Source organism: Notamacropus eugenii, chromosome 5 (genome assembly GCF_028372415.1).
Source record: "Notamacropus eugenii isolate mMacEug1 chromosome 5, mMacEug1.pri_v2, whole genome shotgun sequence".
NCBI classification, from domain to species: domain Eukaryota; kingdom Metazoa; phylum Chordata; class Mammalia; order Diprotodontia; family Macropodidae; genus Notamacropus; species Notamacropus eugenii.
The window spans coordinates 272068976-272093811 of record NC_092876.1 but is presented as its reverse complement, the minus strand read 5'-3'; the positions used below and the strand labels follow the sequence as shown (position 1 = coordinate 272093811).

At 35.5% G+C, this 24836-nt stretch overlaps 1 protein-coding gene across 2 annotated transcripts in view; it reads left to right on the top strand.

Moving 5' to 3' along the window:
* LOC140506077 (aldehyde oxidase-like) overlaps positions 1–24836 on the top strand; it is a 104617-nt gene that overhangs the window by 58243 nt on the left and 21538 nt on the right. For both annotated transcript variants that reach the window (XM_072612839.1, XM_072612838.1), the window contains exons 21-29: positions 1873–1997; positions 3067–3200; positions 10292–10379; positions 11602–11688; positions 12715–12906; positions 13872–14099; positions 18343–18438; positions 21528–21656; positions 23491–23565. In XM_072612839.1, coding sequence (XP_072468940.1) covers positions 1873–1997; positions 3067–3200; positions 10292–10379; positions 11602–11688; positions 12715–12906; positions 13872–14099; positions 18343–18438; positions 21528–21656; positions 23491–23565 — 1154 coding nt within the window. The remainder of the gene's footprint in view (positions 1–1872; positions 1998–3066; positions 3201–10291; positions 10380–11601; positions 11689–12714; positions 12907–13871; positions 14100–18342; positions 18439–21527; positions 21657–23490; positions 23566–24836) is intronic.

The window sequence follows — 24836 nt, the reverse complement described above, 5'->3', positions numbered from 1 at the left end:
TGAATGTGAATTATTATTAAGCCTGGTTGAGAGTTCTTAAAGGACTTCTAATAAGGGATTATTAGGTCAGGTACATCTCAGACAGAGAGCTTTCTCAGTTGCTTGCTGGGAATCAGTTTTGGTAGCTTGAATATACTGCCCTACAGGTATCAACCTACCTGAAGCAATCTAATATTCTTGTCTACCCCAACCCATAAGATTTCTTGTAGCTCTAAAAATCTACAATTCTTCAATCACTTCTCCATTTTTCCACCTATCAACTCCACTTTCAGAAGGATAGAGTTGTTAAGTAAGTCACCAACAAGTCAGGAAATCTGTATTTTGTTTCTAGTACCTTCTGTCACCCTGCTTTTCTAGGTCTCTGATTTACCCAGACTTTTTGCTGACGAATCTAACTTGTATGAAAGGTCTTCTCTGCTCTTTCTTTCAAAGCAGAGTTTAGTCAGCTTACGTGGTTTGCCAAACCTACTCTAATGTAATGATTTCTCATTCATTACTTTCATAGGCCATACTTACTGTTCATCACATGTAGCGCTCCATCTTCCCTGGGCCTTGGCACTGGCTGTTCTCCATTCTGAGAATGTTCTCCCTTCTAACCTCTACCTCACAGAATGTGTGGCTTTCTTTAAGATTCAGCCCAAATGCCCCATCCTGCAGCAGGGGCTAACTACTACTGCATACCTCTCAGAGGAATCCTTTCATCTACTTTGTACTTCTCTTGTATGTACCTGTTTTATACACACATACACACACACATGTGTGTGTTTACATTATGTATACTCATACATGCATATATTATATATATGTACATATATATATACACACACACACACAGATATATCAAAAAGAAGTATGGAGTAGAGAATATACACACATACAGGTACATTTTATATATATATATATATACACACATATTAACAGGTGTATTATATATACATATGTGTGTATATACATACATATGAAGAGATGTATAAACATCAGATACATGTATAAACATACATTATAAACACACATATGAACAGGTATATTATATACACATATAAACTATATTTATATATGTTATATGTTATGTATATAGAGAGGTATAGAGTAGATGAAGTACAGATGAGGAAACTGAGGACCAGATAAGTAGAAGGACTTCTCCAAGGACACACAGGTGTCAAATGGCACAGTCAGTATTTAAACCTAGGTTCTCTAACGCTAACACTCTTTCCACTGCACTGTACTGCCTCCCTTAAATACTGAAGAGTTTCTGACTTTCATCTATGTTAGTGTCCTCGTTGAAACCTTCAGAAGTACGACAGAAAATTGACTTGTATTAATTTCATTATCATCTACTCTCCCATTGATGATGACGAGCTTTCAGGGGAATCTGTGAGACTTAGGAAGAAGAAATCTGACTGGGCAGGTGGGGAGGAGGGATCAGGAATAAAAAGTTTGGGACAGATAAGATTGCCCTGAGATGATCTTGGGTATGGGGGAAGGGGAATCGTCACTATGAGTATACTTACTTCCCTTTTGTCTCTCCCATCTATATTTCATACCTATATTTGCATTGGACTTTTGTCTCTGAACTTAAGAAGCCAGATGTATTTTATAACTTAATCCTGTGCTTTTCCCATCTAGGGCAACAGTTCAGTCCCATCAATGTGAACTAATATTGCCTATGGGACTTATAGATGGCTAGGATTAGACGACATAGACCCTGGAAAGGACGTTGTAGATGCTGCGTGTGGAAATGCTTGTGAAAATGAGATTAAGGCTGGGTAGCCAATAGTGCAGGTTATGCCCTACCTTACTTGCCCCTAAACTTGTCATCCATGCTGTTTTGTATAAATATTTGAGGGTTGTTGGTTTTCCCTCTTGTAATAGGTGAGATTCACATCGGAGGCCAAGAACATTTTTACATGGAAACTCACAGCATGCTTGTTGTTCCATCTGGAGAGGACAAAGAAATGGATGTTTATGTGGCAACACAGTATCCCAAGCAAGCACAGGTAATGGAAAGATCTTGTCCAGGGGACATAGTTAATTCTAAAAATTTTCCAACAAAAAACAATGCAAAAACCAAGATAATAAAAACAAATCCCAAACCTCACTGCCTACTTAAAATACCCTCAATTTCATACTTTTTAATGCCATGCTGAAATGAATATTTCTCTGGTTTTTGAAATGCAGTACTCTGTAGGGTAGCTTTTTGGGGGTGACAGAATCAGAGAACAGAGAATGTTATGGTGACATGTTCATTAACTGGGACATCTATTAATATGCAATAAACCATTTAACATTTTGCATCTTAAAAAACCCTTTTAATATGTAACATGTCCTCCTTTTGCTGCAGTCACTTATTATAAAAGTGCCTTGAGTTCACAAATTCTTCACACTTCTTAAAATCATCATAGAACTACACTCATCACATTGAACGTTCAGTGTACCTCTGACAAACAGTCCATTTTGCCAGGCTTAGCTATAAATACAGCCCATAGGTTCTCAATGCAGTTTAAGACGGTGAGTTCTCAACCCTTTAAAACATGTTTATCTCCATCTCTTGGATACATTTCTCAAATTTTGTGACATATAGCATGATATAAGACCTTGTTGCAGTATTCTGTCTCCATTTGGGAATTTCTGTAACTCCCAGACAATTTTGCTTCTTAATATATCAATATGTCTATCAGAATTCATAATTTTGATAAATAGGGACAAGACTTCTATGTCTCCTGAAAATTAAAAAATCCCTAAACATTTTTATTTAGGTGGATATTTCATAATTTAATGAAAATACCTAGATTTTATAAGCTAACATGGATTGCTTCTGACTTGGTTTTTGTATATCCTTGAATAAAAGGGGATTTTAATCAGTAAAAATTACCTTTCTCTAGTCTTCACTACTCCAGTATTTGTATTCCTTGCCCTAGGAAGTCATGTTTCTCTTCATAGTAATGATTAGATAGTAGCTAGCACTCTGTCCCCCTTCCCCTGCCCCCACATATATAATTGTCTCCTCAATAGGAGTTAAATTTCTTATTTAAAAGGAATGAGATTAATCCAAATTAATATTTACAGGACATAATAGCCTCCATATTAAAGGTTCCATCTAACAAGATCATGTGTCATGTCAAAAGAGTTGGTGGAGCTTTTGGTGGAAAAGCAGTAAAAGCTAGTATCATGGCAGCTATTACAGCATTTGCAGCAAACAAGTAAGTGGAAATTAAAGTGTTATAGTTAATGAGAGCAAGAGAGTTAGCAGTACAGTAAGAAGTACTTTTGGAGTCAAGCTAATTCTGCCCCTTTTAGCTATAATCCTAGGCAAGTCACTTAATCATTCTGAGTATCAGTTTACTTAACTGTAAGATGTGTATTACAATAATTCTTTCACTACCTATATGCCTTAGTTGTTGGAAGACAAAGTATTTTGTAAATACAAAAAAGCTTATAAATAGGAGTTATGGAAAGTGAATTAATTTTGGTGAAAGGAAAGCCAGGAAACATGGTATACTCCCAATTAATTCTGCTTTAATGGAGGAGACTCCATGGTCCAATTTACAAAAGAAAACAAAAAAACCTGCAATGAGAAAAAATTGAAATAAGCCAGAATTTTTTTTCTATTTTAAGGCTAAAATAAACTGTATATATTTATAAATTGTAGAAACGAACATAATTATAAATTGCTACAAAAAAAAACAAAGAAAAACCATAGTAGCAAATATTGTAATACCTAGAAAGCAGAAAGACAATAGACTTGATTTGGTGATAATTACTTGGTTTAACTACCTATTGAATGAGTTATTATTTAATGTAGGGATTCCTTTTAATAAATGAGAATTTTGTTTCATTTCTGCAATAAATCATGTTCATCGGTCAAATGTATACCAAATAACCCAAAAAGCTTTAATTTTTTGTTTTTGCTGAGAAACAAAGTCTGGTGCTCTTTTCCTCTGAAAGTCATAGAAACAGGATATTTTTTTAGTTATCAAACCTTTATTTTTTCTCCCTCTTCCATTCCTTCCCCAAGCTTTTTTTAAAGCAACAAAATTCTTGTAACAAATAGGTGTTGTCAAGTAAAATGAATTCCCATATTAGCCATGCCCCCAAATGTTTGCATCATTATAAATTTTAGTTGATCGCCTCTTTGTCAGGAGGTAGGTAGTATTCTTCATCATTAGTCCTCTAGAATTATGGTTAATTATTGTATTGGTCAAAGTTCTTAATTAAATCTTTTAAAATTGCTCTTTTCTGTAATGTTGATATTATAGTAGAAATTCTTCTCCTGGTTCTGCTCACTTCACTTTGCATCAGTTTACAGAAGTTCTCCCAGGTTTCTTTGACATCACTTCTTTTTTCATTTCTTACAAGCCAGTAGTATTCCACTGTATTATTCACATACCATAATTTTGTTCAGTCATTCTCCAATGAATAGTTCCTCCTTAGTTTCTAATTCTTTGTCTCTATAATAATAATAGCAATGATAACAGTAACTGATATTTATATAACATTTTAAGGTTTGCTAAGCTCTTATAAATACTATCTCATTTTATCCTCACAATAGCCCTAGAATGTAGGTTCATTTATTATCCTTATTTTACAGATGAGACAACTTAGTCAGACAGCAGTCTTAAAATGACTTACCCAGGGTTACACAAGCTAGTAAGTGCTTGAGGCTGGATTTGGACTCAGATCTTCCTGAATCCAGTTCCAGGGCTCTGTCTACTGTACCACCAAGGTTCTTCTGTAAAAATTTCTGTATATGTGATTTCTTTCCTCTTTCTTTGATCTCTTTGAGGGGAAGACCCAGTATTGCTATTTATGAATCAAAAGGTATTCATAGTTTACTAACTTTTGGGTCATAGTTCCAATTTTTTTTCCAGAATTGCTGTGCCAATTCACAATTTCACCAACAGCACATCAGTGTACCTGTTTTTCCACAGCCCTTCCAACAAATAAAAAAGTCAAGAAGCAGTTATTAAGGGCTTGCTCTGTGCTAGGCACTATGCTAGGCACTGGGGATATAAAGAAAGGCAAAAACAGTTCCTGTCTTCACGGAGGTCATATTTCTCCTGAGAAAGACAATATTCAAGTAATTCTATACACACAAGATAAGTGGAAGTTATTTCAGAAGAAAGGTGCCAGCACCATGGGGGACCAGGCAAAGACTTCTTTCAGAAGATGAGATTTTAGCTGAGACTAGAAGAAAGCTAGCTAAAACAGGCTGTGGTGATGAGGGAGAACATTCTAGCTATGGGGAACAGCCCATGAAAAGCACAGAATAGGGAGAAAGAGTATGGGGAACAGCATGGAGGCCAGTGTTACTGGATTGTAAAATATTCAGAGAGGAATAAAATTTAAGAAAAACATTTGTCAAGTTGCCTATTTTGGGGTGGAGTCGACTTTGACAACCTAATATGTATGAAGTGGAACTTCAGAAGTGTTTTATATTTCTCCTAATTATTAATGATTTATTTTTTTCATACGGCTAAAAAAAAGCTTGTATTTTTATCTTTTGAGACCTTCCTGATGAGCTTCTTTGATCATTGATCAATTCATGAATGTTCTTTTTCTTGTATTTTTGAATCAGTTCTTCATGTACCTTGGAACTGAGAACTTTTTTTAAACTTGCTGCAAAAATTTTTTTCCTCTGTTAATTATTTTCATCTAATTTAGCTGAATTAGATTTGTTTTTGCAAAGTGTTTTTAATCTTATGTAACCAAAATGATCTATTTTATCTTCTGTGATCTTTTTTGTCACTTGTTTGGTGAGGAACTATCCACTTGCCCATAGATCAAAAAGGTAACTTTTTTCTTGTTCCTTTAAACTGTTTATTATATGACCTTTGATATCAAGGTCATATATCCATTTGGAGAGTATCTTAATATATGGAGTAGGGTATTGATCAAAGCCCAGTTTTTACAAGACTGCTATGCAGTTTTCCAAGTAGTAAATCCTTATCCCATTATCCAGGGTCCTTGAGTTTACAGAACACCACATTACTAAATACATTTGCTCCATTAAGTTGTGTCCTAATCTGTTACAATGATCAACCAATTTTTAACCAGCATCAAATCTTTTTGATGATTACCGCTTTGTAATGCAGTTTGAGATCTGTTGATGTTAGATATCCCTTTCTTCCACTTTTTACAATTATTATTTCCTTTATTATTCTTGACCTTTTGTGCCTCCAGATACATTTCATCACTATTTTTCCTACTTTGTTTGAGTAGTACTTTGGTAGTTTTACTGGAATGGTGCTGTTTAAGTAAATTAATTTTGGTAGTATTGTCATTTTAATTACATTGGTTTGGCCTATCCATGAATATTTTCTAATTATGCTGGTCTTTCTGATTTCTGCAAATAATGTTTTGTAGTTGTATTTATATATTTCCTGCATGTATCTTATTGTGGGCACACTCCCAAATATTTTATACATTCTGTGGTTCTTTTAAATGGCATTTTCTTTCTATCATTTCCTGCTAGGTTTTATTAGAAAAAATAACAGAAATGTCGATGATATTTGTAGAATTGTTAATATCCTACAACTTTGCTGAAGTTATTGTTTCAAGAAATTTTAGTCAGTTCCTTAGGTTTCTCCTAACTACGCCATTACATCATCTGAAAAATTAACACTTTTATTTCTTCTTTGATGATACGTATTCCCTCAAACTCTTCATCTTTTTTCTGTAACCAGTATTTATAGCACTATATCAAATACTAGTGGTGACAATAGACATTTTTACTTTATCTCTAATATTATGGGAAAGGATCAAATTTGTCCCCTTCACATATTATGCTGGCATTTGATTTTATTTTTTTTATATATTTTCTTTTCTTTATTTTATTTTATTTTAATTTATTTATTTATCTTTTAACATTCATTTTCACACAATTTTGGGTTCCAAATTTTCTCCCCACTTCTCCTCTCCCCCCACCCCAAAGCACCGAGCATTCTAATTGCCCCTATCACCAATCTGCCCTGTCTTCTGTCATCCCTCTCTGCCCTTGTCCCCATCTTCTCTTTTGTCCCGTAGGGTCAGATAACTTTCCATACCCCTTTACCTGTATTTCTTATTTCCTAGTAGCAAGAACAGTACTCGACAGTTGTTCCTAAAACTTTGAGTTCCAACTTGTCTTCCTTCCTCCCTCCCCACCACTTCCCTTTGGAAGGTAAGCAATTCAATATAGGCCATATCTGTGTAGTTTTGCTAATGGCTTCCATAATAGTCGTGTTGTATAAGACTAACTATATTTCCCTCCATCCTATCCTGTCCCCCATTGCTTCTATTCAATCCTGTCCCTCCCCATGAGTGTTGACCTCAAATTGCTCCCTCCTCCCAATGCCCTCCCTTCCATCATCCCCCCCACCCTGCTTATCCCTTTATCCCCCACTTTCCTGTATTGTAAGATAGGTTTTCATACCAAAATGAGTGTGCATTTTATTCCTTCTTTTAGTGGAATGTGATGAGAGTAAACTTCATGTTTTTCTCTCACCTTCCCTCTTCATCCCTCCACTAATGAGTCTTTTGCTTGCCTCTTTTATGAGAGATAATTGGCCCCATTCCATTTCTCCCTTTCTCCTCCCAATATATTTCTCTCTCACTGCTTAATTTCGTTTTTTAAGATATGATCCCATCCTCTTCAATTCACTCTGTGCACTCTGTCTCTGTGTGTGTGTGCATGTGCATGTGTGTGTATGTAATCCCACCCACTACCTAGATACTGAAAAAGTTTCAAGAGTTACAAATATTTTCTTTCCATGTAGGAATGTAAACAATTCAACTTTAGTAAACCCCTTATGATTTCTCTTTGCTGTTTACCTTTTCATGCTTCTCTTCATTCTTGTGTTTGAAAGTCAAATTTTCTTTTCAGCTCTGGTCTTTTCATCAAGAATGCTTGAAAGTCCTCGATGTCATTGAAAGACCATTTTTTCCCCCGAAGTATTATACTCAGTTTTGCTGGGTAGGTGATTATTGGTTTTAGTCCTAGTTCCTTTGACTTCTGGAATATCATATTCTGCACCCTATGATCCCTTAATGTAGAAGCTGCTAGATCTTGTGTTATCCTGATTGTATTTCCACAATACTTGAATTGTTTCTTTCTAGCTGCTTGCAATATTTTGTCCTTGACCAGGGAACTCTGGAATTTGGCCACAATGTTCCTAGGAGTTTCTCTTTTTGGATCTCTTTCAGGTGGTGATTGGTGGATTCCTTGGATACTTATTTTGCCCTCTGGTTCTAGAATATCAGGGCAGTTTTCCTTGATAATTTCATGAGAGATGGTCTAGGCTCTTTTTTTGAGCATGGCTTTCAGGTAGACCCATAATTTTTAAATTGTCTCTCCTGCATCTATTTTCCAAGTCAGTTGTTTTTCCAATGAGATATTTCACATTATCTTCCATTTTTTCATTCTTTGGGTTTTGTTTTGTGATTTCTTGGTTTCTCAGAAACTCATTAGCCTCTATCTATTCCATTCTAATTTTGAAAGAACTATTTTCTTCAGTGAGATTTTGAACCTCCTTTTCCATTTGACTAATTCTGCTTTTGAAAGCATTCTTCTCCTCATTGGCTTTTTGAACCTCTTTTGCCAATTGAGTTAACCTATTTTTCAAGGTGTTATTTTCTTCAGCATTTTTTTGGGTCTCCTTTAGCAAGGTGTTGTTCTGCTTTTCATGCTTTACTTGCATCTCTCTCATTTCTCTTCCCAGTTTTTCCTCCACCTCTCTAACTTGATTTTCAAAATTCTTTTTGAGCTCTTCCATGGCCTGAGCCCATTGGGTGGTCTGGGATACAGAAGCCTTGATTTCTATGTCTTTCCCTGATGGTAAGCATTGCTCTTCCTCATCAGAAAGGAAGGGAGGAAATACCTGTTCACCAAGAAAGTAACCTTCTATAGCCTTATTTTTTTTCCCTTTTCTGGGCATTTTCCCAGCCAGTGACTTGACTTCTGAGTATTCTCTTCACACCCACTTCACCTCCAGATCCAAGGCATTTGATTTTAGATAGATATTATTTACCATGTTAAGACAAAGTCCATATATTCCTGTATTTTCTAGTTTATTTGTTTGATTTTAGTAGAAATGAGTGTTGATTTATTAAAAATTAAACTTGCACTGAGATTTTTGGGTCAAATTTTTGTCAATTTTTTTGTCTCTTGATATAATCACATGATTTTTGTCGATTCTGATGTTAATATGCTTATAGTTTTCCTAATGTTGAACCAAACTTGCATTTCTAGTATAAATCCAGCCTAGTCATCATGTATAATATCTGTAATATGTTGCTATAACCTTTCACTTAGTATTTGTTATTTTTGTCTCAGTATTCGTTTGGCTTATTGGCATATAGTTTTCTTCCTCTGTTTTGACTCTCCCTGGTTTAAGAACCAAGACTAGGTATAATAGAAGAAATTTGGTAGGATTTTATCTTTTTCCATTTTTGCAATTCGTTTATGTATGATTGGAATGGATTGTTCTTTGAATGTTTGATAAAATCGGCTTACAAATCTACCTGGTCCCAATTTTTTCCCTTTGGGAGTTCATATTTGTCTTAGAACATAGAATTTTAAAGCTATATGGGCCCTAATAGATTAGTGTGATTTGCCCACTCATTTTATGACTGAGGAAACAGAGTCTCAGAGACATCAAGTAACTTTTTCAAAATTTCCCAAGTGGTAGATGGTAGAGCTATGATTCAAATTCCTGTCATTTAACTTAAATCCAGTTTTCTTTACACTATACCTGATGATTCTAGATGCTAAATCTTATCCCTAAGATAGAGCAAAGAGATGACAATCTCTCTGTTCCACTTTCTCAATCAGAAGCCATCCCTTGAAGCATTTCCAGATGTTATATTATAAAATGATACCTTGGATATTTGGCTTGACTTGGAAAGTTTCAGATTCATAGGTTTAATTAACCATAATAAATATTTCCTGAACTCCTACTTTTAGTCTAGCATTATGGTAGGCACAATACAACTGATATATGATAAAAGCCCTGAAGAAATATCTTAAGACCCTTTTCTTATATGGGAAGGTAGCTATAGAGGTCCATGAGGGGATAGGAAATATCCCAGAGTTTAAGCTGGTACAGTGAAACTCTCCTATAGGCAGAGAACACCAAAGCAATAAGCTTGGTCAAGGGGTGGAGAGGCTCCTGCACAAACTGGAGCATTGATGGATTAGGGTGGGGTAGAACCTGAAAAATGAACTGAAAGAAAATGATTTGAATAAATCCAAAATATTCATTTTTTCTTATGTCTTATCCTTACTTGGTACAAATTGACCTTTTTCTGGTTTTAGAACTGGCCGACCAGTCCGCTGCATTCTGGAACGTGGAGAAGATATATTAATAACTGGAGGCCGTCATCCTTACCTTGGAAAGTACAAAGTGAGTAGAAGAAAAATGTCAAAATGTCCTGAGGGTTATGAGCATAGGGAAGGAAAGAGCATGATGTGAATACTGGGGGAAAGTATGAAACTAGCTTGACCACAGAAGTGAGAGCTTGAGTTGTGAGAAAGTAAAGGTGAGTAAGGTGTAAGGTGAGTCCAAGATTGTGGAAAGATCTGGATACAAAACAGTGCAAGAAGTCTGAACTTGGGTAGAGGGTATTAACTTCTTTTGTCATTGACCCCTTTGGTAGTTTGGTGAAGATAATGGAGGCTTTTTCAGAATAATATTTTTAACTGCATAAAACAAAATATGTAAGATTTACAAAGGAAACTAATTATATTGAAATATATTTATCAAAATATACATTAAAGAAGAAAAACAAATTTTCCCAGGTTTAGAACACTTGGTGTGTAGACACCAGGGAGAAATTGTGAATTCTTGAGCACCAGAGTAGTATGATAAACATGTTCTTTTAGCAGTTTTAATATGATTAATATCATAGGGTGATATTACAGAGTGATTCTGAGATGAAATGAGAGAATCTGGAGTTAGGGAGAATTTAGAAAGTTATTGCAGAATTTAGGCAGCCAGTAGAGATCTGGGCTGGAGTGATGCTAATGGGAATGGAGAGAAATGGGCAAATTTAAGAGTTATGAAGAAGGAATAAATAAAACCTGGTGATAGATTGGATAGAGGAAAGGGAGTAAATGGAGAAGAGGGAGAAGTAGTGTGATTTTAAGCACAGATGATTAAGAGAATGATGGTGCCATTAACCAAAAAGGGGCAGATTGTAAAGAGGAATCAATTGGGGGAGAAAATAATGAATTTGGTGGGAGAAATACTTAGTGTGGTGCATCATCTAAGTATAAATGTGCCAAAGGCAATAGGAATATAATATCGAGTTGAATATCTTGATTAGGCCTGAAGATGTAGATTTGAAAGTAATAAGTACAGAGGTGATAACAAAAGCTATGAGAATTTGTTAGTGTTTGTTTCATATCTTTATGTATTATTGTCCATTGACATGAATTATTGCTAGAGGTCAGGTGACAACAGGGAAAAAACAAGAATGTTCTACTTTCAATGGTAAATGTAAGCAGACTCTGTCTTGTATCCATAGAAGAGAAAGACAACCTGCTTAGCCTTTAGAAGCAGCTAATTTGAATTTAAAGGGATTATTTTCTTCCTTCGGTCTCTAAAGATAAGTTCTATTCTTTAGGTAGGATTCATGAACGATGGTAGAATCATGGCCCTGGATGTTGTACATTATGCTAATGGTGGCTTCACATTGGATGACTCTCAGTTTGTAAGTATTAATGGATAAACATACATTCAGTTATTTAATTATGGAATTACAGAAGTGATATACATGCATATATACATATATATATGTATACATATATATGTATATATATATATAGTTTATGCAATAAACATAAAGAGACTGCTGCTTCTAGTGCTAGAAAAGACGAAGGGAAGAGGCCTATGATTTCATTGGTATAAGAATCTTTCTGATGAGGCAACTTCATTTACTAATGCACTTGTCACTTTCTCCGCAAATTATGGTCGTATAAGAGAGATGCCTAGAGCACTCAGAGGTTAAGTGAATTGCCCAGGGGCAAGCAGTCAGTAAGTATTACAGGTAGGTCTTGAGTGTTGGTTTTCCTGGAGTATAGACTAGCTTTCTATCTGCTCTACCAGGCTTACTCCAACCTATATAATACTAGAAATGTATATTGTTTATGTAAGGAACTATTGGTGGAGAAACTGTATGAGGTAGTAGAAAGATCACTGAACATGAATCAGAGCTAGATTGCATTCCCAACTTTGTTTCACTGTCCAAGCTAGATCTAGATCCAGAACAGGTCCCTTCACTCTAAAACTGTTTCCAGATCTAGAACATGGGGATAATAACACTTACAGTAACTAGCATGACTTTTGTGAAAATCACATGAGATAATATATGTAAACATTTTGTAATAATAAATACAGTAAGTATGAGTTATTGATTATTTGTACACTAGTGAGATCAGAAGGTGTTTGAAATACTTTTGCCTTCTGACTTTGGATGCTGTATATCATCTGAAAGTAAGTCTCAGACTCAAGTTTCTTTGTCAAACATCCACTTTTATTATGGGACTACTTTTTGTCTCAAGTTTGGAAGAACAGAAACAGGGAGTAGGAAGGGCAAGTACTTACAATCCCATCAGTGATTTCTTTTATTCCAGGACCTAGGACAGTGCTTGACACATGGGCATTTGACAGGTAGACACTTCTTAAGTAGGGGCTTAAAAAATTGCTTGTTGATTGATTGTCTGATCAATTCCTACAGGTAATACAGATGGGTCTCCTAAAGTTGGACAATGCTTACAAGATCCCAAACCTACGCTGCCGAGGACTTGCTTGCAAAACCAATTTACCTTCTAACACTGCTTTGCGTGGATTTGGTTTTCCCCAAGCTGCGCTGGTTACAGAATCATGCATAACAAAAGTTGCAGCCCAAAGTGGTTTGCCACCAGAGAAGGTAACTAAATTATCCTATAACAGAAAACACACAGAATATCAGAACAGAAAAAAATTCCGTAGATTATATAGCCCAGTTATCCCATTTTATAGATGAAGAAAGTAAGGCACAGAAAATGAAAAGTCCTTGCTGTAGGCATGATGAGTCTACTGCATCCTTGTGACCACATTCTTTTCTTCCCTGGCTAATGATCCCTACTGGTTCCTAGTCAGCTCCACCTCCTCATTTTCAACCAGGTTCCCCAACATTCAGTTTAGTCTGCAGGAAGGGACACAAGCTTTCCTGAACTTTTCTGCTTTCATGACAATAGTATTCAACCTTTCTTTTAAGTGTTCAGTGGGTTAGTTATAAGCCTGCCAGGGAAAGGATGGAATAACACCAAAATGGGAAACTTCAAGTTAATAGAGATCTTAGCAGTTATGGTCCTTTAGGCATAAGGAACTAGATCTGTCTCTTCACTGTTCTTGATTTTCTCTGACTGACCACCTGCTTCTGCCAGATCTGGTCCTCAGAGTCAGTGTAATCCTTTCTGGGTTTGGTGTGACTAGTTCTTGGCCTATGCCAAAGAGTCAATCAGGCAAAACTATAGGGCTCAGATCCTACCTTTGATGTTTATTGCTTTCTGATGTGTAGTTACCTTGTCTCAATGTACAGCTTTGGATGACATTATGCAAGTCATTTAACTTCCTTGGATTAATTTCTTTACTTGTAAAATGAACAGGTTGGACTAAATGGTTTCTGAGGCCCCTTTCAACTATCTATCTATGCTTCTATGAGCTTAGGATACTAAATAAGATCTCCGTGGAAGAGGCTTTTGGTAGTCAGAAAAATACTGTTGGCTAGAGTAATCTAGGAAGACCTCATGGAAGATACAAGACTTGAGTAGGACCTTAAAGCATGAGTACGATAGAGAGGAAGAGAAGAAAGGCTGTATTTTGTATCATTTTTGGAAATTTCTTTTTAAGGTGAGAATGATAAACATGTACAAAGGAATACATGAAACACACTACAAGCAGGAGATTGATGCAAGCAACCTAATGAAATGTTGGAATGAATGCATAGAGATTTCCTCATACTATGCAAGGAAAGCAAGGGTAGAAGACTTCAACAAGAAGAATTATTGGAAGAAGAAAGGAATTGCACTTATTCCACTGAAATTTCCTGTTGGTCTTTGCTCACTTCCTGCTGGTCAAGTAAGTCTGCTATATAGAGGCCAAAGAATGCTGCTTTGCTGTGGAAAAGTTAAGCTAGTAAAAATATAGTTTGGTAAAATAAAAAAAGAAACCTTTGGTTAAAACCAAAATTATATTTTCCTCTAGGTCAGCTCTGTGTGTATATATGTATACACACAAACATATATGCAGATAAACATCCACACATGTATACATATATATTCGTATATACATATGTGCATACATGCTTGGCTTCTAGATTATTCCCAGAAAAGATAATACTAGCTTTTGATTTTAGATAGATGTTATTTATCATTTGAACAAAAGTTCCATATATTTCTATGCTTTCTAGTTTTTGTTTTTAAACAGGAATAGTGTTGATGTCTTGTCAAAAAGCCTTTTCTGCATCTATTGAGGATATTATATAATTTTTGTTGGCTTTGTTATTAATATGGCCAATTATGGTTTATAGTTTTTCCAATATTGAACTAGCCTTGCATTCCTAGTGTAAATCCAGTCAGGTTATAGTATATGATCTTTGTGACATTTGCTATAATCTGCTTACTAATATTTGATTAAATTTTTTTGAATCAATATTAATTGGAAATATTGGTATATGGTTAATTTTCCCTGTTTTGACTCTCCCTAGTTAAAATATCAAGACTATATTTGTACTGTAGAATGAATTTGGTAGAACATATATTCTTTACCAATTTTTTCAAACTGTTTAGGTAGTGTTGGATTTAATTGTTCTTTAAATGTTTGGTAGAATTCACTTAAATATCTACCTGGTCCTTAGTTGTTGCTGTTTTTTCCTTCTGGAGGTCATTTATGGCTTGTTCAATTCTTTTCTCTAAGATCGGGTTATTTAAATTTATTTTCTATTCTGTTCATCTGGACAATTTGTATTTTTGTAAGTATTCATTCATTTCATTTAGAATGTTAGTTTTATTGACATATTGTTGGCCAAAATAGCTCCTAATAATTGATTTATTTCTTCTTTTCATTAGTTGTGAATTAATTTTGTTTTTCATTTTAGATACTGTCAATATGTTTTCTTTCTTTTTAAAAAACAAATTAGCTAATCAGGCATATCTTTTTAACTCCACTGCCCACCCCCCAACAGTTCCTAGTGTTATTTATTTAGTTCTTTTTCTTGCTTTCAATTTTGTTCATTTTTCCTTTGATTTCAGGATTTCTATTTTAATGTTTAATTTAGGGGTTTTAATCTGTTGGTTTTCTTTTTTAATTGCACACTAAGTTCATTAATTTCCTCTATCTCTTTTGCTGATGAATGCATTTAGAGATATAACAATTTCCCTAAATAGCCTGTATCACACAAATTTTGGTATGTTTCCTCATTTTTGTCATTATCTTTAATGAAATTATTGTTTTTATGATTTGTTCCTTGATGTCCCTCTTCTTTAGGACTGAATTATTTAATTTCCATAAATTTTTAATCTTTGCTTCAAAGGCATTTTAATGAATATATCTTTATTAGAATATGGTTGGTTAAAAAAGTGCCTAGCATTCTCTTTTTGGAAGACATTTGTTTATGAAGTTTTTATGTCCTAATCCAAGAGTAATTTCTGTGAAGTTTCCATGAACAGCTGACAAATATGTATATTTTGTTTTATTCTTATTTAGTGTTCTCCAAAAGTTTATCATATCTCACTTTTCTTTAGCTTAGGTATAGTAGATTTTGCTACAACCCCTGAGTTTATTCTTTGTATAGCATTTTTATTTCAAGAGTATTTCTTTTAAAAGCTATATTGTTGGATTCTAGTTTCTAATCCACTCTACTAATTCTTTCCAATTTTATGGATGAGTTCATAGCATTAATATTCATAGTTATGATGGCTAATTGTATATTTTCCTCCATTCTAATTCACTATACTTTTTTTCCTCTTTTTTCCCCACCACCTCCTTAGAAGTTTGTTTTGATTCTGGCTCATACCTTGGTCTCCTCTCCATTGTATTCACCCCCTTTCTCTTAACCTTTCTTCCTGGTGTTTCCCTATCTGGTAAGATGAATTTCTTCCCACGGGTGTGTGTGTGTGTGTGTGTGTGTGTGTGTGTGTGTCCTTCCTTTAATTGGATCAGATGAAATGTAGTTTCTAATGTTACCCTTCACCCATTTCATTGTCACCTCCTTATAAGATAGTTTTCTACTTATATATTCCATTTGTCAAATAATTTTTCCCATTCTTCCTCCTCTTTCCACCATCTTAGTGTTTTCTTCTTCCCTATTCTTTCCATTTCTTTCCATTCTTTTTTAGAGGTCATCCAAACGTAACAGAATCACACCCAGACCTTCTATATAATTAGATGCTTTTTATTACCCTTAAGGATAATAGTGTGCTGAAGGGCTACATATGTCATGTCCCCATATAAGAATGTACAGTTTTGCTTTGTTCAGTCTCATAATTTTTCACTCATGTTTACCTTTTTATGCCTGTCTTGACTCTTTGTATGTAAAACTTTCTACTCAGTTCTGGTCTTTTTTTCAGCAATACTTGAAAGTCTTCTATTTCATTAAAGATTCATTTTTTCCCTGTATAATTACCTTCAGTTTTGCTGTATAGGTTATTCCTGTTTATAAATTTAGATCCTTTCAGAATATCCTATCGGAAGGTTTCTGCCCCTTTAAAGGCTAGCTGCTAAATCTTTTATAATCCTAACTGCTATTTTTTTTAACTTGAATTCTTTTTTTCTAGTTTCCTGTAATTTTTTTTTCTTCACATGGGAGTTCTGCATTTTTGATATAATATTCCTGTGAGCATTTTTTTTCAGGAACTAGTTCATTCTCTAATTTTTACTTTGCCCTCTGTTTCTAAGATATCTTCGCAATTTTCTTTTGTAATTTCTTGAAATGTGATATATAGGTTTTCCTCCTCCCCTTCCCCCACGAATTTCAGGTTGTTCAATGATTGTTAAATTCTCTTTTCTCAATCTCTTTTCCAGGACAGCTGCTTTTTCTATCAGATACCCCACAATTTCTTCTGTTTTCTCTTTCTCTGGACTTCATTTTATTATTTCTTGATGTCTCATAGAATCATTAGCTTCTATTTGGCCAACAATACATTTCAAGAAATTATTTTCTTTGGTTAGGTTTTGTAACTCTTGCATTAAGCTACTTTTGATTCATATCTTTCTTCTGCAGTTCTTATTTCTTTTCCCCTGTTTTCCTACACTGCTCTCATTTTGTTTTCAAAATTATTTTAGCTCCTTAAAGCAACTCAACCCAAAACCTCTTGCTTTCACTCTTCAAGGAATTCTTATTTGATTTGTGTTCAAGTTGTGTTTTTCTTTGAGGCTTTGCATGTAGATTTTTAAAAGAGTTATTCTTTTCTTCAGTGAGCCCACTGAGAGACCCTGCAAATTGAGAGCTGTTGAACTGCATGTAGTCTCCTCTTTGGTCTGGGGCAAATTCCCGAGTTAGAGGCTGGAACTGAATTCTTCCTCTGGTCCTAGCATCAGAGACACCCAACCATACTTTTCTGTCAGACTTAGAAGGGATCACAGCGATCATTTGGTCCAAAACTCTAAGTTTACTAGAAGAAGAAACATATACCTTGAGAAGATACCTTGAAATGAACCAATTTATGGAGAACTGAGTTTTTTCCAGAAGTGAATTTCATATTTTATCGTGTTTGTATTTTATCTTGTTTCTTTTTTCTGGTACTTCTGGAAAACTGGATTTTTAAAATTTCTCTATCATGATGTTTTGCTCTTTGATTACCATGTTGGTGATCCACTTGAAGTGTTTTCAATCCAGTACTATTAGAATGAAACTTTTTCCTAACATCTGTCCTGTGATTATTTTTCTTTAACTCGTCATGTAGCTATTAGACTAGCATCCTATTATCTGTTTTCCTACATAAGCAACCCTGAAAAGTTCTGCAGTGGTGACCACATCTCAGTAAGATGGCTTGGTTAAGTGTTTGCCTGATATGCCACCCAAGGATTATACAGGTGTGGCAGATACATTGAGACCAGATTTACTGGAGCCTGAATTTATTGATGGCTGTAAGACTGGGATAAAGGCTGATTTGTGGGTGTGGTTGTATTGAGTATGAAAGCTTTATGCTGATATCTGAGTCATCCACTAAAGAGACTTAGGCTTCTGTTCTGTGTATGATATCCTGCCACTGGTCAAATTGTGTGTGTTTTGTTTCAAAGAAAATTGTTTTAAACGAATGAGTGTGTAATTATAACATGAGTCAAAAGCAGTACCAAATTGGATTTTGTTTTTTCTCCATAGGCAGCTGCTCTAGTTCACATCTATCTGGATGGATCTGTGTTAGTGACTCATGGTGGCATTGAAATGGGCCAGGGTGTTCACACCAAAATTATTCAGGTAAGAATAAATAAATGTGCATGTGTGTGTGTGAGTGTGTGTGTGTGTGTGTGTGTGTGTGTATGTGTTTTGGAAGTGAGAGGGAAAAATTAAAGGAGAGCAGTTATACCACTTTTACATTTTCATTTTAATAAATCAATACGTTAGGGTATTAAGGTAGAGGAACAAATAATATAATTCATTTCAACAAGTAGTTATCAAATACCTTTTATTAAAAAGAAGAGAATATTTCAAGTAGAAGAAACAATGATTTTGGAATCAGAAGACCCCTGTACAAATGCTAAAAGGTCTTGGCTTCCTTTGGGCAAATTATTTCTTCTTTCTGGGCCTTAGTTTCCTCATCTGTTAAATGAGGGGGTTGGAACAGATGACCTCTGAGATCACTCCTAGCTCTAAATAAAATGATCCTGTAACCTACTGTATACAAGGCATTATTCCAGTTGCTAGGAATACAGAGAAAAAAAACAAACAAAATGAGACCCTGCCCTCCAAGAGCTTACATTCTGTTGGCAGGGCATACATTTGCATGTGTTAAGTAAATAGAATAATTTGAGGAAGAAAGCACTAACAAGTAGGGGGACCAGGAATGATGTTTTAGCTGGCCAAGGTGTGAAAGAAGCTAATACAATTTATTGAATTGAATTCAGAAGACACTGACATAATTCCCAAATTCTGAATTTTTCAATCATAAAAATATTTGGCCTGAAAACTGAAAATAGTAATCTCACTGGTCAAAAGTCCAAATTGTGATTCGGAGTATGACTCCATGAGTATAAAATGAGAGCAAAATAACTGGGAACCTCTGAAGGGACATTTCTTTTTTAAAAAAATTTAATACATATAATTTATTTATCTTTCAGTTTTCAACATTCACTTCTATAAGTATTTGAATTCCAAATTTTCTCACCATCTCTCCCCACTCTCCACCTCTGGAGAGCATGCATGCCATCCACCCCTTTCTCCAGTCTATCCTCCCTTCTGTCACTCCCCCTTTTTTCTAGCCCCTTACCCTCATTTTCCTGTAGGGCAAAATAGATTATCCCGTTGTCTGTACGTCTTATTTCCCAGTTGCACGCAAAAACAATTTTTAACATTCCTTTTAAAACTTTGAGCTCCGTACTCTCTCCTTTCCTCCCTCCCTCTGCACCCTCATTGAGAAAGCTAGCAATTCAATATAGGTCATACAGTTGTAACCGTGCAAAACACTTCCATAAAATTATGTTGTGAAAGACTAACCACATTTCCCTCTGTCCTGTCTTGCTCTCCATTTATTCCATTCTCTCCCTTGACCTGTGTCCCTACAATAGTGTTTGCTTCTGATTATCTGAAGGGATATTTCTATCGAGCTGAGGCATAGGAGAAAAATCTACCCCATGGCAGTAAGAAAACTTAGAGATTATGTAGACCAAACATCATTTGTTAGATGAAGAAACTAAGCCCCTCTTCTCTGAAGTATCCTGCAGGATCCTTCTATTCTTTTACTTCTTTCTTCATGGAAGAGATGGCCATGGTTCTTGACAAGGTCAGCTCTCTCCACCCATTTCCTTTAAAATGACACTTTACTGTTTCCTGCAGGACCCTTCCCTTACTCTAATATTGAATCAAGACTGGGGTTTCAGCCTAGGTTCCTTGGATAAATTATTTAATATCGTTAGGCTTTAGTTTTCTTATCTGATGAATTATTTTTGGCCAATGTAATCTTGGCAGAGTCCTGGACTTGGGAGGCTTGAGTTTAAATCCCATTTCAGACATTTAGTGGCTTTTGAGCCTAGAGATGTCACAACCTCCGTAAGCTTTAATGTATACATCTGTAAAATAGGGACTGATAAGAGTGACTTTGCTTTTAAAAGCAACAATTGCTTTGAGAATTAAAGGAGATGTCTGTAAAAAAAATTGCAAATCTTAAAGTGTTAGATAAATGTCAACTGTCATTATACTTTGGGACTTATCGGACAGATTTGTTTAGTCTCTAAAGATGTTAATGTAATTTCTAAGCTCTTTAGAGTGTGAACAGATACATCACCATTAGTCAGATGAAGAAACTAAGGTTTTGAGAGGTTATGCAATTTATCAAAGAGCTGAGGCTGAAATGACAGTTTTTTCATTGTAGATGACTAGTGGGGCAGGATCTTAGAGGAGAGAAGGTGAGAGGACTTCCCGTATACATCAGTGTCCCCCCAAACAGTCTGGCCCCCCAATTTATCAGCCTCTCCAATTCTCAACAGGGACCTTAGCCGCAGACATGCTGGAGTGAACCCTGCCACTTTCTCTAGTTATCATCCTACATCTTTTCTCCTTTAAATTGTTACTCTTAAAAAGAACCATGTGCCCTTGCCACTTTCCCTTTCTCACCACTCTCACTCATTTCTTAGCCCTTTCAAGCTGGCTTCCCATGCCACTGCTTGCCTAAGACTGTTCTTTCCAAGGTTATCCGTAATTTCCTAACTTCTAAGTCAGGTGGTTCCTCCAACTCGTAGTCAAATATATCAGTGTGTGTGTGTGTGTGTGTGTGTGTGTGTGTGTGTGTGTGTGTCTGTGTGTGTGTGTCTATACAGTACAATTTTTGTTCTGTAAAATTTGGATTCAGTCAAAAGTCTGCACTTAAGGATCTGGAAAGCCACATGTGGCCTGAAGGCTGCAGGTGCCCCACCCATGTCCCAGGCCAATCAAATAGTTTTCCCTTTCTTTGTTTAATTATGCATGCACACACACACATTTGAGTATATCTATATCTATATCTATATCTATATATATACATGTACATATGCATGTACATATACACACATATATTTAAGACAAAGAGGAATGTACAAAACATTTTTAAACATTGATTTTTGATTTCGAAGTTGTCTTTTCTCAGATTTGTATCAGGTCATATAATGTTATTTACTAGACTGTCTAAATAAATGTATTTAAAATGTCGGCTATTGTCGTCATAATTATTATTAGATTATTAGATTACAAACTGCTAAGGACTGGAGTCTATGTTGTATTCCAAGCTTCTGGAACAGGAGCCTATAAATAGCAAGTATTTAATGTCTTCTGAATGGAATTGAACATATGTTAATAAGAGCTTTTCTCATTGTTAGGTTGTCAGTCGTGAATTAGGGATGCCAATGACCAATATTCACTTGCGTGGAACAAGCACTGAAACTGTCCCTAATGCAAATGTTTCAGGAGGATCTGTGGTGGCAGATCTCAATGGCATGGCAGTGCAGGTAAGATCAGAGTACCAACATCTTAATCTCTGGACTTCCATGACAAAATAAAGAAGGCCTCCAAAATCTTACATTTTTAATAAATTTAAACTGTGAAAGTTTAAAAGTACACCAAGACTTTGGGACATATATAATGTAAGTGAAGCCCAGTAAATTCTGAAAGAAATATTTAGAAATGAGAAGGGAAAATCATTCAAATATTTATTAAGCTTCTAATTTGTTCAAGGTATTGGGAGGAAGGGAGGTAGAGAATTACAAAGATGTCTACGAGATCTTTCCTATTCTCTAGAAGCTTACAATCTAGTATACTGGATAAACTGTTGAATTTGGAGGAAGGAAGACTTAGATTCAAATTCTGCCTCTGATACTTACTAGTCTTGTGGGCACAGATAAGTCATTTAACTTCAGTTTCCTCTTCAGTAAAGAAGAGAATACAGAAGGCTCTATGATTTTGTCAGCATGGGGAACTCTCATTATAGGAGCTCCCTGAACAGCCTGTCAGTGGTAAGGGAAGTGAAGTAGGATTACATGATCATAGATCTAGTGCAAGAAAGGACTTTAGAGATTATCTAGTGTGACCCCACTCCCCATTTTCCAAATGAAGAAATTGAGGTCCAAGAAAGTTAAATGACTTGCCTAAGGTTAAAGAAAGCTATCAAGTCAGAATCTGAGCTCAGGTCCTTTAACTCTAATCAATGTTCTTTTCCTATCATGCTGCCTGTAGGATAGGTAGGATTTAGAGAGATGGAGAAAAGAGAGTTGGACATTCCAAATTATAGGAAATATCATGAGTAAAGACAGAGAGATTAGAATATGCAAAATGAATTTGGGAGGCAGTGAGATGATGAATCTGGTTGGAGCAGGAAAGTTCCATAGTGAGGAGCAGAGGGCAATAAGGGTACAAAGGTGGAGTGGATTTTCCTTTTGCCAGTAGTTATATTGTAATCCCTTGCATATAGTAGGTGCTTAATAAATATTTTTTAAATTGAACTGAACTGGAGCTGGATCTTCCCCATCTTCTTTTCACATAGATCCTTCTCCTGGAATGTTCAACTAAGTTGACTACATTCTTTGAGATCAGCATACCTTGGGAAAAAAAAAAATCCTACCAGATGCTGTAGGAAAAGTATGCCTTTTTGAGTAAGTCAGTCAGTATCCCCTTCATTCCCAGCTAAACCCCTTAGCTTTCACATAAAGACAAGCTCCATATAAAGTCCAGCCTCCAAAGAAGATTATTATTCTGCCTTGATTTAAGCTTCTCTCACTTTTGTACTCATCTGCTGGCCAACTGCTCAAGCCTCAGGTGGTTCATTGTACTATATAGTTTATGTAATAGCTTTTGTTTAATTCCAGGATGAGCTGAATTTACTGGCCTGGCCCCAGCTTCCTCTAAGGCATGTTCATGTACAAGCACTTACGTAACAATCACACAATGCTGCTGACTCACATTCAATTTACCAAACCATAATTGTCAGAATTAGTAGTAGATTGTTTGTTCTTAGGAATAAACAAGTTGCAAGGACAAATGAAGCTGATTCATTGAACAAATATTTATTTGCACCTGATGAGTACAAAGCCCTGTTTTAGGCACTGGAAGAACTAAGATGAATTTTAGAGAGCTTATAGTCTAGACTCTTATAAATTCATAGACATTAACAATAGTAAATTAATTTGGAGATTTATTTAGTGGTTTGCATCTAATTGAGCTTTAAATATTTTTTAAATTATGGACCACTTTCTGTCTCAAGTACACTGGTATTAATTTTATTTCACAAAGCTACTATTTCCTTCACAACATTACTAACATAATTTTCATATTTCCCATCAATTATAGGATGCTTGTCAAATTCTTAGAAAACGTCTGGAACCCATCATTAGCAAAAACCCTCATGGCACATGGATGGACTGGGTAAGATTTTTTCATGTGAAAGAATAAGAGGAAGTTCTTTTTTAAAATTTTTAAATTAATTTATTTTTACTTTTCAGCATTCATTTCCCCAAGATTTTGAGTTTCAAATTTTCTCCCCATCTCTCCCCTCCCCCACCCCAGACACCATGCATTCTTATTACCCCTTCCCCTAATCTGCCTTCCCTTCTATCACATGCCTCCCTTCCATTATCCCCATCCCCTCCATTTTCTTGTAAGGGAAATTGATTTCTGTACCCCATTAACTGTGTATTTTATTTCCCAGTTGCATGTAAAAACAGTTTTTAAGATTTGTTTTTAAAACTTTGAGTTCTAACTTATCTCCCTTCCTCCCTCCCCACCCATCCCCACTGAGAAGGCAAGCAATTCAATATAGGCTATACATGTGTAGTTATGCAAAAGACTTCCGTAATAGTCATGTTGTGAAAGACTAACTATATTTCCCTCCATTCTATCCTGCCTCCCATTTATTCTATTCTTTTTTGACCTTGTCTTTCCCCAAGTGTTTGCTTCTAATTACCCCATCCTCCCATTTACCTTCCCTTCTATCATCCCTCCTTCACCCTTACTTTCTTGTAGTGTAAGAGATTTTCACAGCAAATTGAGTACCATACCAAATTCCCTCCTTAATCCAAATGTGATGAGAGTAAGCTTCACTTTTTCCCTCTCACCTCTCCCCTTTTCCCCTCCATTGAAAAAGCTTTTCTTGCCTCTTTTATGAGAGATAATTTGCCCCATGCCATTTCTCCCTTTCTCCTCCCAATATATTCCTCTCTCATCCCCTAATTTTATTTTTTTAGATATCATCCCTTCCTATTTAACTCACCCTGTGCCCTAATCCCTCCAATAACCTAAATACTGAGAAAAGTCTCAAGTTACAAATATTATCCTTCCATGTAGGAATGTAAACAGTTCAACTTTAGTGAGTCCCTTATGCTTTTTTTTCCTGTTTACCTTTCCATGCTTCTCTTGATTCTTGTGTTTGAAAGTCAAATTGTCTATTCAGCTCTGGTCTTTTCATCAAGAATGCTTGAAAGTCCTCTATTTCACTGAATGACCATTTTTTCCCCTGAAGTGTTATACTCAGTTTTGCTGGGTAGGTGATTCTTGGTTTTAATTGATTTCTGGAATATCACATTCCAAGCCCTGACATTCCTTAATGTAGAAACTGCTAGATCTTGTGTTATCTTGATTATATTTCCACAATACTTGAATTGTTTTTTTCTGACTGCTTAAAATGTTTTCTCCTTGAC